We start from the raw sequence: 13,648 nt of genomic DNA, 5'->3' as shown, positions 1-13,648 counted from the left end.
AAAAGTAATAACAAGTATGAATATACTTCTGTTATTATACCCACTGATGTTGTTGTTTAGTCACTAAGTCATATCTGACTCTTCTGCAACCCCATGGATTGTAGCCCACCAGGCTCCTCTGTCCTTGGGATTTTCCAGGCCACCAGGGAAGCCCACCCACTGATGTACTTGCCATTATAATAGGTGTCCTCAACCACAAAATAAGTTTCTTTGCTTAATGACAGAAAGTGTTAAACAAAAAGAATGTGATCATTCTAGACTTTTTTTTTTTAATGTCATGAAACTGATAACATTAACCAATCGCATTTCATGAATTTCAAATCTACTTTTTTTTTTCCTTCCTCAGGAAGTTGGCCTTGTGCTTGCAGCTATACTGGCCCTCCTGTTGGCTTTCTATGCTTTCTTTTATCTCAGACTGTCCACAGATGTTGACCCTGATCTGGAACCAGATGAAGAATAGTTGAGCAGCAATCAATGCATGAAAAGGAAATAATTTTATAAAAGCACCTCTAGGGACCAATACTTTCTGAAGTACTGAGACAGCAAGATCTTGAATTTTTTTCTGCTGGTATTTTCAGTTTGCAGAAATATCTTTTTAAGTAGTTGCATAGGATATCAAGAAAAGAACCTTACCTAGCAATGTAGTATAATATGTGTGCTACCAGATACTCCTATAAATCTTTCTACTTTGACAGGCAACCTATTCATGGTGCATTTTGATAAAATGGGAAACAGATCCTAAACTCTTCGGATGTCTTAGGCAATTTATGTGTATAACTCCATCACATGCAGATCACCAAATCTGTTTCGTTCCATATACATCATGAGTGGGAGTATATATCCTCATTTCCAGAAGCATTCTCTAGTCACACTGAGCGCCTAAGAAGGGATGAAAAGTCATGGGAAATTTTTCATTTTACAGAGAAGCCCTGCTTTCTTTCCAGACGTATTTTATATCATTAGAGAGACTATCTGCACATACATCTCCCGTAATCTTTTTCCTTCCTTGCCAACTGTTCAGTGCACATGTGCTCCATCAGAAATGGCACCTGGATGACAGAAGCTCAAAGAGTCACATATGTCTCGAAAATAGAGTTCCTTTCCTCTTGGGCTGTCTGAACTGGTGTACATAGAAAGTTCAGTTGATCTTGATTTTAATTAACTTATTACTCTACTAATATAAACTTGGAATCCTTTTTTAATTATGTTGTTCTGGCTGCTTGCTGTATCAGTTTGCCCCTCTCGTTAGTGAGTAACAATCTGTCATCTAACTGTGCAGTCTTTTTCATACAACAGTCATAGCAGAAGTCCTACCTACTCAGAGGCACTTTCTTGGGTTGTCTCATATCTGAACAATGCAGACTTGTTTTACAAAATTGTACTTTGCCTCTTGGGAATTAAATCAATTAAGACTCTTGTGAAAAGCAAGTAACAGAAGAAAATATGTGTCTTATATTACCTGCATATGGAGTTTTTTGTTTATATGATTTTTCAAGGTATTTTACATTTGTTGGGTTATAATGACTAATGACTAATATAATGACAATATTTTTTACTGGTAGTGGATTTTTAAAATATTTTTACAGCACACAAATACATTAAGCTTAGAAAATGGAAAAATATGTGTCCACAGCAGAGTCGTTAGTTACTACCTTATATAAATGTGTATAGAAAATGAATAGTTTGCAACATGTTCTTAAGGTGTTTTATAGTGTATTTATAAAGAGTAAATAAAATGTTAAAGATTGTTTCCATACTCACCAAGAGAACAAAGTTTTGATAAATATCTTTGAGACTTTTGCAGATTTGAATGTGGCTGTATAGCATTTTGTTCTATAGAATTTTTTCAAGTGGTTTAATTTATTTCATTAGATGCAAATAGCCAAAAGATCCAGTATCCTCATAGATCCTTTTTGTCAAACAGCTGAGGGCAGAATTTAGCCAATGCTATTTACTGGATTCTTCCCCTTGAAATCACAAACTTAAGAGACAGACCAAGAGTTCCTATATACTCACCACAGTGGACCAATCCAAGTGGCATTTTTACGAAAGGTTGCAGCATTTAATGCCATGTGGTATGTCTGTTTGTGAAGTGGGTGGCAAGGGAATATCCAAGCTGGCATTTTGGATATGATGGGTCTTTTACTTTCCTGAGTGACATGCCACATGTCAAGAAATACTGTTTTCCCTTACTCCTATCACATTTACGTGAACAATTTTCATTTAGTTATTTTCCCTCCCATCTGGTGCTAAATGCAGTCATATTAAATAAAGATTATTTCTAATTTCAGCGGTAATTTAAATGCAAGGATATGTAATACTTGTTTATTATATACCTATCCAAGTGAGATATAACAGAATTTATAGTATTTAAAATACATGATTATACTCTTAGAAATGTTTGAAAATTCATTACCCTGAAAAAATAATTTATTATCCTGTTCTACCATTGAGGTATTCTTTGGGAGAAAATGTTGTTTTTGATAATAATGAATATTAGGCTAAACATAGTATGATTATAGGCAAGTTTCATTACATAGTTTTACCAATACTCTGAGTCTATGGCTGGTCTGTTTGTATGACTGACTGACTTATGGTAAGTTCTAAGAGCTAAATTCTGATTTTAATAAATAGCAGGTAAAGTGAGACAGTGTATGTTTACAATACACTATTTTCATGAAGTCCACATTTTTCAAACTCACCTTAGTTAGAAAGCAGCAGTTTTTTATAGAGAAATCCCGGGTTGAAGTCTAGTTTGAATCTTTGAGGTCAGAGAGGTGTTATCCTGCCTACGGTTTTCAGGGCACTACACTTTTGAATAGTGAGGGGTATTTGGTGTAAGTCTGAGACTGGCACCAGACAGATTTTAGGAGTGGGTTTTTCCCCTGCAATAATTCATCGCTCAGAGTAATTCAGAAGACAAAAACAGAAAAATTTAATTACTTTTCAGAATATTAGAATCTGTTAACATGCTGTTTCTGCAGGAAAAAATAATTTCAACTAATGCAGCTGGACTTAATGTACAACCTAGGAAATGTTGTGAATGAAGTGAAAATGGTTACTGCATCTTATCTTGCATGCAAAATAAAGAAAATGTAAATTCATCTGAGAGGAGATGTAAAAATATTACCTCATCTAGAATTTCTTTTGAAACAAATGTACTAAAAGCCTATTTTAGTACTAGTATGAGGTTTGTTGTTTTAAGGTGACAAAATACTTGAAGATTTTCTAACCTTTTTCAATTTTTCATAAAATAGAAATATTTCCATTTCAACTGATGATTACAAAGTCCTGAGAATATATTCTTATTTTTCTGTAATTTCAGTAGTGTGGTGATCTGCATATATTTAATAAATGCATGTTAAAATTAATCTCTTTTAGTCTTCTCAGAGCCTGGCACAGTTTTTGCATGTGATATATGGTCAAAAATTATTTGTATTTAATAAATAAAACTTAAAATTACAATATTTTTCAACTCAGCACTTAGCATTTATGATCTTTGCTTGTATTGGGGCACATATACATTTAACCCTAGTTTTCTTGAAGATCAAGACAACTAGCATTAGATCTATTGTAAAACAGAAATATTGCTCTTTTCCAGGAAGTCAAATACGTTATTCTGATCTTAATTATCATTCAAAATCATACTCATTGTTTGAAATTTAACTTAGTCTAAATCTTCACTCTTACTGAAAGTAAAACTAAATTTTCATTATAATGTTTATATTTATGTGAAAATGAAGATGCTTTATTTTTCCAGATTCTGAAATTATATAGTCATGATAATTCAGTAGAACAAGTTATACTTTAGATAAGCTTCAGAAATAAACTTCTAGAAATTAAACAGATTTTAAATGTTAATGTATTTCATCTATAAATAAGGTTGTTGAGCCAGAGGCTATCTAAGATAAGCTTTTATTTTCTTGTTACCAGCAATTAGGCTTCTTTACACTTACCTGAGGCTTCTCTGGGGAGATTCACACCGCTTCTCCCTTAGCAGCACTGCCTTCTTTTATTAGAATTGCTCCAGTGCAGTCTGGTTAGGATGTTTGCTAGATTTTGTTCCACTGACACCATATCTAAAATCAGTATAACCTACAGAAAATATCGTAGCAGATGAATCCAGTGGATACAGAAACACTTTGCTATTTTGTATAGGTTTTAGCTATATAGGTAAATATAGAGGGAACTGGGAGAGTTGCTTAAAGAACTATACCAATGTGGAAATATCTATAGTGGGTCAGTAAATATATTTAAAACAATTGAACTGCTGTCATATTCAGCACTGTGCCTCCTTGTTAAACAAATTTTTTTTTATCCCTAGCAACAGACATGAGATCATATTTCAAGAAAAATAAGATACTTCACTTGCCAGAAGATTTTTTGATGACAGTACCCCCTCCTATTCTTCATTTTTTAAAACAACAACCAAATTGGTGGGGAGGCAGCCAAAATTTGAGGTACCAATGCCTCTCGAACAGATGTCGCACCATTATTTTTTAGCTCGTTTAGATGAATAAACATGTTAAACTGTGAAGTATTACATTTTAGATTTTTTCATTAAAAAAAGAGACAATCTGTTTACTGTCCTAATTGAGACAACAATCCTTGTGGTTGCCAGTTTTGGCAGTCATAACAATGAACTATAAATATTTGGACCTACCAAGTAAATGGTGGCTATAAAGGCTATAGCATGTGTAAAGTTCTGTTTTCATGGGCACCCGTCTTAGTATGGCATTTTTTTTTCTGACTTCTTCAAATACAATTGTTTGTGTAAATGTGAAGTTTCATGGTAAGCCTAAAAGAAATTGATTTCAATATCTAATTTTGTTCCAGTTTATCATCCTTTTCAGTGTTCAACTATCCATCTGCTGGTAACAAATTGCTTCTGCAGTTGCTCTATTGAATGTGACAAGGCAGGTCTTCATTGGCTTGTCTTCTCTGTACATCCTAGGATAACACAAAATTCAGAGGCCTCTTTTTTTTTCCTATTCTCATATTTATAAAGTGAAGGTAAAGGCATCTTTAAAACTCTCTCAAATTATAGCAGTTTTTTAAAAGAAAGTTTTATAAATAAAACATGACCAAATATAACTCTTGGTATAATGAGCAATGATGGAGGTCATAGTCTTAGCCCATATTAGTATGCTGTACATAAAACAACAGGAGAGAGAAGCTGGTGGACCAAAGAGAAGTGACCCAGACATTAAAAACTTATTTATTGCACTAGCTCCTCCACATCTGTGATCAAGATAGTGCCCGTCTCGGCATCTTATTTGAGTTCTCTTGTTCACTTACTCTTCACCGTCTCTCCTATCTGCCTCAGTTCTAAATTCTTGGCAGTCTTGAACATTCCTTCTCTGTTTGTATGAACCTCACATGTACTTTGTCATACTTGGTGCGTACTATATTAACTGCCTCTACATATCTACCATTTTACTTAGAAATATCACTGATCCTTCACTTTTTTTTTCAATTGTCTTTCTTCTTACCTGCTTTCTTTATCTGTCGCTTTCTTTATCTGTCACTAAATACAAGTATTACACAAAGCTCAAGAGAAGAGTACAGTGAACCTCAATCTACCCATCACCTAGTTTCAACAACTACCAATGTTTTGCCACTCTTTTTATATACTCCACCCATTCTCTTCTGTAACCTGAGGTATTTTAAAGCAAATTTCAAATATGCTGACATTTTTACCTGCAAGTATGCATTCCTAAAAGTACTTTGGTATTTTGTTTTTGTTTTCTGTTAGGTTTTTTTTTTTTCTTTAGTTACTAAGAAGCTAATCAAATTAAATAATTCGTTCCTCATATCACTTAATACCAAGGCAAGAGTCAAATGTCCTTAATTGTCTCTAAGATAGCTATTTAAGGTAGGTTTTGAATCAAGATCTGTATTACCTTTGTTTGCATGTCTCTTAAATTCTTTTAAAGCTGACCCTTGAACAATATGGGGACTAATTGCCTCTAACTTATAGTCAGCCCTCCATATTCCTGGTTCCTCCACATCTGAAGATTCAGCCAACCATAGATTGTGTAGTAGTATTTACTTTTGAAAAATATCCGCATGTAAGTGGGCGCCTGCAATTCAAACCCACGTTGTTCAGGAGTCAACTGTATTCAGCAACAAACCTCTCTTTCTTTCATGCCATTGATTGTTGAAAAAACCAAGTTATTGGTCCTTTTGAACATTCAACTTTCTAGATTTGGCCTTTTCCATTTTATTATTCATTTTTTCCTTCTATTTTTCCTATTTTCTGTAAAATATAAGTTAAATTCTAAGTTAGGTTAGATCCAGACAATTTTGTTGTTGTCATTTGTTTTTAAAGCAAGGGTATTTCATAATTCCTAATGAGACACATGATATCTGCTTGTCTCACTTACAGCAATGCCAAAATTTGTCACCGGATTCATGTGCTAGTAACCTGATTCCCTCCAAAATAAGGTTTTACATCAAAGTTTTACCTAAAGCTTTTTAATCCATTCATAATTGTTTCCTAGGTTATTAATCTCATTAGGCATTTCAAACTGGTGATTTTCCATCATTCCTTTAGCATATGTTAAGTGAAATTATTAAAAACAATTTTTACCAATTATTTGGTTAGCTTAAACAGCTTAAAGAAATCCAAATTTCAGAGTAATGATTTAGTACTCTTAACTGTGGCCAATGAAGAGGTACCATTGTTGTCCCTGTTGTTTATTTATTATCATTATAAAGGCACAGATTTTACATATGTGATATGATTCAATCCATTGCAATCTTTGTTCTCTTCAGTACTGAAATGAGAATTACGTTATCATGCTTCATATTATTAAAATCATGAAAGCTTTATGCTTTTATACTATTTTAAGTTATTCTGAAAGTGAAGTTAGTTTGTCAGATTTTAAAAACAACAGGAATAAGTAGTAAATGTGGGGAAAAGTATAATATTTGCATATTATATGATGGACTAGAAAACTAAGAAAATATTAAGATTTATGTAGCATGCTCTTTTAGAAAAATATTTGTGAAATAAATAGCTTTATCTATCTATACAATAATTAGCTAAATAGCATAGAAATATCTTTTACAATTGCAATCTAAACTATAGAATTATCTAGAAGAAAATCAGCAAAAGTATGAAGAGAATTCATTGGATAAAACAATGTTACAGGGTGACATAATAAAGCTTTAGAAAAGGAATTAATAAAAATAGTCTTCTGCTCTGGAAATAGAAAAGAGAACCTTAACCCATCAGATATTAAAGTGTATTATAAAGTTATAATACATAAAATAATATCATTGTCAAGGAAAAGTAGATAAACCAATAGAAAAAGTGCAATGTCCAGAAGTAGATCAAAACATGAATATTCATTTAATGTTTCCTATACGTCATGAGGATAGGTAAGTTATTTATTAAATACACTAACTGAATATCCATCTGGAAATTAAAAGATGCGTAGACCATGACTTAAAGTTAATTTCTGATGGAATTTGATTTCTGTATGAAAATGAAATGATAAAAAGTATTAGAAATTATAGACATTTTTAGAAGCTCTTAGTAGGGAAATTATTTCTGGGCATTGATTTATGAATCAGAAGCCATAAAGGAAATACTGTTGGTTTATAACACATTAAATTAAAATCTAACACACAAGCCAGTACCCAGTGTTAATTAAAGATGTGAAAAAACAGTCTCTTTAATATACTGCTTGGGGGAATAGTAACCTCACACACTTTCTGGAAGGGACTTTTGCAGTGTACTTTAAAACTTCTTAAATTTGATGTATACTTTAAGCATTCATAATGTCAAAAAAACAAAGAAACAATTAAAGCTATGTAAATGTCCAATATAGGAGTCTTTTTACTTATCTTGTTACTTCTATAAAATAAAATGTGATGGATTCACTAAAATAGCATGTATTATACTTAACTGCAGAGAAGGCAATGGCACCCCACTCCAGTACTCTTGCCTGGAAAATCCCATGGACAGAGGAGCCTGGTAGGCTGCAGTCCATGGGGTCCCTAAGAGTTGGGCACGACTGAGTGACTTCACTTTCGCTTTTCACTTTCATGCACTGGAGAAGGAAATGGCAACCCACTCCAGTTTTCTTGCCTGGAGAATCCCAGGGACGGAGGAGCCTGGTGGGCTGCTGTCTATGGGGTCGCACAGGGTCGGACACGACTGAAGCGACTTAGCAGCAGCAGCAGCATACTTAAATGACATGGAGAGAGGTCAAAAAAGTTATAAAGGATTACAAGTGATTGTGATACAGTTCTCTTCTGTTTGAATGTATGTCTTGGGCTCCCCTGGTGGATCAGTAGTAAAGAATCTGCCTGCAATGTGGGAGACACAGGAGACACGGGTTGGATCCCTGGGTTGGAAAATCCCCTGGCAGAGCCTGGGGGACTGTGCTTCATGGGGTTGCAAAGAGTCGGACGTGACCAAAGCAACTGAGTACAGAACATGTCTCTGTGTTGTACATGTGTTTGTGTGTTGGAAGAATATTTAGCAAGAATTAAAGAGTATTTCAGAAAAGAACTGATACTGTAATAGGCAAGAATATTTTGTATCCCTTTACCAGTTAATAACTAGAGATATGGCCTATAAGGTTAAGTTATACATAATGACTCATCTCTGGGAATCCTGCCTCCCAGGTAACGAGTGTTAAGCTAAATTACCCTTTGTTTAGCTCATAGTTTCCCTGGTGGCTGAGATGGTAAAGAGTCTGCCTGCAATGCAGGAGATACAAGAGAGGCAGGTTCAATCCCTGGGTTGGGAAGATCCCCTGGAGAAGGAAATGGCAACCCCCTCCAGTATTCTTGCCTGGAGAACTCCATGGACAGAAGAGCCTGGTGGGCTACAGTCCATGGGGTCACAAAGAGTCAGACAGGACTGAGTGGAAAGATTTTAGCTCAACAAGAAACATCCTGACCAGACCCACCTGTGAATGACTAGACAAAAGAAGAAATTAACACATCTCTTCTGGAGGCTGATGAAAAAATCAGGAAATACTGCACTTTACTCCTTCCCCTTTTAGTATAAAAGAAGCCTAAATTCTAACTCAGGCAATGTGGTTCTTTGAGGCATGAGCCCACCATCTTCTTGGTTTGCTGGCTTTCCAGATGAAGTTGTTATTCCTTGCCCCAACAACTCGAGTCTCCATTATTGGCCTGTCACGTGGCAAGCAGTATGAGCTTAGACTTGGTAACGATTTGGGGTTTATTCACTTGTTCATTTGAAAAAAATGAACATTTGCTACATGCCAGAATTGTTTTTGTGCTTGCAACATATCCGTAAACGTTAAGAAGCAAAAAGAAACAAAAACAATACTCTTGCTTTCGTGACATGATCTTGAGAGATGGAGATGGTGATGGTTTCATCAAACAGAGTGGAAAGTGTCTTCTAAAGCAAGAGAAAACCACTGAAAGAGGATAAAGATATACTAGCACTTGGCCTGTTGCAGCCAAGAGTGGCTGGAACACAGAGGGCATGAGGTAGATGGAGTGAGAGGTCATTTGTTAACGTCCCTTTGTACTCACTGTCACCTTTCTTTCCTCTGCCTAAAACTATTTCCTTATATTTAATCTTGGAAAATGCCTACCTATCTATCCTTGAAGACCTCTCTGTTCCCCGATTTGCCTGGCCTTTCCCCTTCCAGTCCCCATCCCTTCCAACTCACGGATAGGTGAGATGATGATTCTTTGTCTTTCAGAGAATTTATTCCATGACAATTATTCATTTATATAATTCTCCAACTGGACTCTGAGGTCATTCAGTGAGGATTCTGAGTTTTATTGCTGTATCTCAAATGCCAAGAATGCCTGTAGACCCATGTTTTTTGCCACAGTAAATATTTTTGAATGAATAAATACTACACCCCATTCCCTAGAATAGGGTTTCTCAGTGTTGGCACTGTTGACATTTTGGGCCAGATCATTCTGTGGTGGGGCTTCTGTCCTGTGCATTGGAGGATGCTTAGCCATGTACTCTACCCTGTATGCAAGTCTATGCCAGTAGGACCTCCTCCTGCCGTAGTTATTATTGGAGGACGTCATCAAGAAGGTGTGACCATTCGTTGATCCATCAGTTAGACTAGGGCAACTTTGTATTTTCTGTTGTTTTTGCTTTTTGAGCATGGTTGCTCTGTTATCTGGTGTCTTGTTATTTGGTGTATTGATATTCAAAGTTATTAAATCTTGATTATGAGTTTTGGCTTTTAGCATTGTAGAATGTCTTTGATGCTTTTATATCTGAGTTCTGCAGTTTTTTTTAATAAAAATGTCACGATGCTTGCAGACTTAGTTTTTTTTATATATTCTTTCTATAACTATAATTTCAACCTTCTGAATCACTGTATGTTAGGTGTGCCCTTTACATAGAATTAACAATCGCAGAGTTCAGATTTGTTTTATGAGCCGATTTGGAATTTTTTTGGAAATAGCTAAGTGAAACCCATTCACATTTTTCAATATTATCAATGCTGCAAATAATTTTATAACTTTACAGTCATCAAATGTATTGACATATATATGTTACTGTATTTAATGTGTCTTTGCTTCTAAAAAATTTGGTATTTTTGAACATTGGTATTTTTATCTAGAGATTTCACTTATATTCATACATTTTTAATACACTTAATATACATTTTCACAAATAATCTGTTACTCAGTGGACGGTCAAGCTTACATGATACCCTTGACCTTCGTCTATTACCTATACAGCAGTCAGTAATCTTAGACTGCTTTCTCCTTTGTCTTTCCCTTCATCCATCTCTAGTTGTTTTCTCTCTACTTTTCTAGAGTGTATTCATCTACCCTTTTTGGTATTTTACTCTTAAATTTAACTCTAGAATTAAAAATGTATGAAATGCTTATCATCAGTTCTTTTGCCAAAATTTTCTAGGTTATCTCCTAGTTGAATGAAGCTCAGCCAGCTAAGGAAGGGCTCATCTATAAAGTATTCCCTGGATCCATGAACCTTTTAAGTATTTTTTTTCTATTGCCTTTACACTTGAGGCAATATGGTTATTATAAAATACTTGACTTGCACTTTTTTTCCTTCAATTTCTTCAAAATGTTGCCACAATATTGCTTTGTTTTTGTTGTTGTTGCTGCCCTTGAAAAGCTTAATGCCATTCTTTCCCAGTTCCCCCTCCATGGGCAAGTAACTTGATCTTACTGCCTGTATACCCTGAATTCTAATTGTTTTTCTAGGATATGTCTCTCTCTCTCTATTTTTTTTAGTTTCCTGGGCACACAGTGGGCCCTTTAAATATGTAAAAATAATATTTTCTTTGTTCTGAAAAGTTTTCAATTATACTTTCATGTCAGTTAGAGAATGTTTTGTTTTCCTTCTTCAGACACTTCAACTGTATGTATTTTGAATTCTCTTTTCACTTCTTCCATTTCACCAGATTTTCCTTGACCCTTTTACTTACTACTTTATTTCACTTTTATCTTCTTGGTTTTCCTGCTTTTCTTGAGTCTCAGTAAATTTTGCTACAATCTATTATATCCCTTGGGTACCTTTCAATGTATTCTCTGTTTGTGAGTTGGGTTTTTTTTTCCAGTTTCTTTGCTGAGATCGATCAGCTCCTACTGCATTATTCCACATTTTGTCACTGTGGTCTTAAGCTTTAAAATTTCTATTTCTAGTTTATATCTGCATCTACATTTACATCTGCATCTCTACATATCTACATCTAATTTCCAAATGTTTAGTTGAGCATTTTTAGTTCAGTTAAAAATTGTGTTAGCATTCTTCTGATTTGTGTTTTGTTGTTGTTGTTTTTCGGTATGGAACAATTCTTCAGCTGAAGTGTTTTGATTTGAATTTTCTGTTTTATTCTTCCATTAGCTTTGTATGTAGTTGGCTTGATTTTTTTCTCTATTTCTAGTCATTTTAGGAATTGAGTCTGTAGTCCAGGATTCTCTCTTTACAACAACCTGCTGAAGACAGTTTCTTTGATGAATGCTCTCAGTGGTAGGGGAGACAGGCAGGATTGGCATGCCTGATTTCTTTTTCATTTCTGACAGATCCTCAGTTTTTCTTTTACCTTCTTTCTCATTTCTGCTACTTCCTCAGGAGCATAATCTTTTCTCTACTTTTATGATTCTTTATAGGAAGCTATGCACTTTTGATGCTGCTAACTTCTTTCAGTATTACTCATTTTCAAACCTTTCTCCTGTAGCTGGTACTGTGAAGTGCCAAATACCAGACCTCAAATGTTGGCACTTAGTATTATTTCCTTTCTCTGGGGTCCATGACTTATTGATGTGCTCCACTTTTTAATGGTGTGTCTTAAGCAATCCTGAAGGAAATCAGTCCTGAATATTCATTGGAAGGACTGATGCTGAAGCTGAAACTCCAATACTTTGGCCACCTGATGGGAAGGACTGACTCATTGGAAAAGATCCTGATGCTGGGAAAGATTGAAAACAGGAGAAGGGAACGACAGAGGATGAGATGGTTGGATGGCATCACTGACTCAATGGACATGAGTTTGAGCAAGCTCCTGGAGTTGGTGATGGACAGGGAGGCCTGGAGTACTACAGTCCATGGGGTTGCAAAGAGTCAGACATGACTGAGTGACTGAATTGAAGCTTCCTAATTTTGGAACCCACAGGTTTACAGTAGTCTTTTTAAAAATATTTATTTGACTGCACTGGATCTTGGTTGTAGCATGTGGGATCTTTCATTGTGGTGCACAGACTCCAGTAGTGTGCAGGCTCAGTAATTTAGTAGTTGAGATTTAGTTACTTCACAATATGTGAAATCTTAGTTCCCTGACCAGGGATCAACTTTCATCCCCTGTATTGCAAGGCAGATTCTTAACCACTGTATCACTAGGGCAATCTCTTACAGTAGTCATAAGATGCCTATTGGACTGTGGTATTTATGTTTCTGTTTGATTTTGGTATTTTCTACTTCCTAGGAAGGCTTAATGCTTGAGCCATTTGTGATTGTATTTGCAGTCATATTTTGATATCATTGGGTAGAAGACTTGAGAAATTTCACTTCAGGAGGATTTCATTATCTCAATTCCCACGGTTTTTAAATAAATCTTGAAATTGCTCATTTTCTAGGTTAAATGTACAAAGCCACCTTTGATTTGGTTTCTATAGACCTTATTATATTTTTATTTTTAAAATGTTTTTGTGTCTTCTAATTGTATACCCCTAAATGGACTTTATAATTTGGACTTTTATAGTTTAATATAATTCAAATTATATTCATTTGAATCTGATTCATCCTGATACCTGGTATACTTTTCATACACATAATAGTTTCTCTATTAACTGTTTAGTTATTACAACTATCATTTATCAATATAAGAAAACCTTTTTATATAAGAAATTCTAAGCAAAATATTTGGGTTCCCTATACATCTTTTCAAAAAGATGTGTTAGATAAACCCGAGAAATATCTTCTAAAAGCTATTACTTAAAATATCTTGAGAATTTCTCTAAAAGAAGCCATGTTTTAAAAGAAACACAAATATGTTCACATATTCTCACGAAAAAGATGGAAATAATAGAGACTAAGTAGTTTCTCCAATTTATTTTTTTTCAATAATTTCTCTGTAAAACATAAGTGGAAACCTATAAATTTTGTTCATTTTAACATGTGTAAAAATTAAAGCAGCAAGCAATAAGAAAATAT

General features: G+C 34.6%; 1 protein-coding gene across 14 annotated transcripts in view; it reads left to right on the top strand.

Annotated features, from left to right (window-relative positions):
• TRIQK (triple QxxK/R motif containing) overlaps positions 1-3,479 on the top strand; it is a 125,096-nt gene extending 121,617 nt beyond the window's left edge. For all 14 annotated transcript variants that reach the window (XM_086335274.1, XM_086335273.1, XM_086335265.1 and 11 more), the window contains one exon: positions 347-3,479. In XM_086335274.1, coding sequence (XP_086191400.1) covers positions 347-460 — 114 coding nt within the window. In that variant the 3' untranslated portion in view covers positions 461-3,479. The remainder of the gene's footprint in view (positions 1-346) is intronic.
• The last annotated feature ends 10,169 nt before the right edge of the window (positions 3,480-13,648 follow it).

Source organism: Bos grunniens, chromosome 14, assembly GCF_055505025.1.
Source record: "Bos grunniens cultivar Pamir isolate PY7600 chromosome 14, Bosgru_T2T1.0, whole genome shotgun sequence".
NCBI classification, from domain to species: Eukaryota; Metazoa; Chordata; class Mammalia; order Artiodactyla; family Bovidae; genus Bos; species Bos grunniens.
Note: the sequence above shows the minus strand (reverse complement) of the source record. Positions and strands in the feature narration are given on the sequence as shown.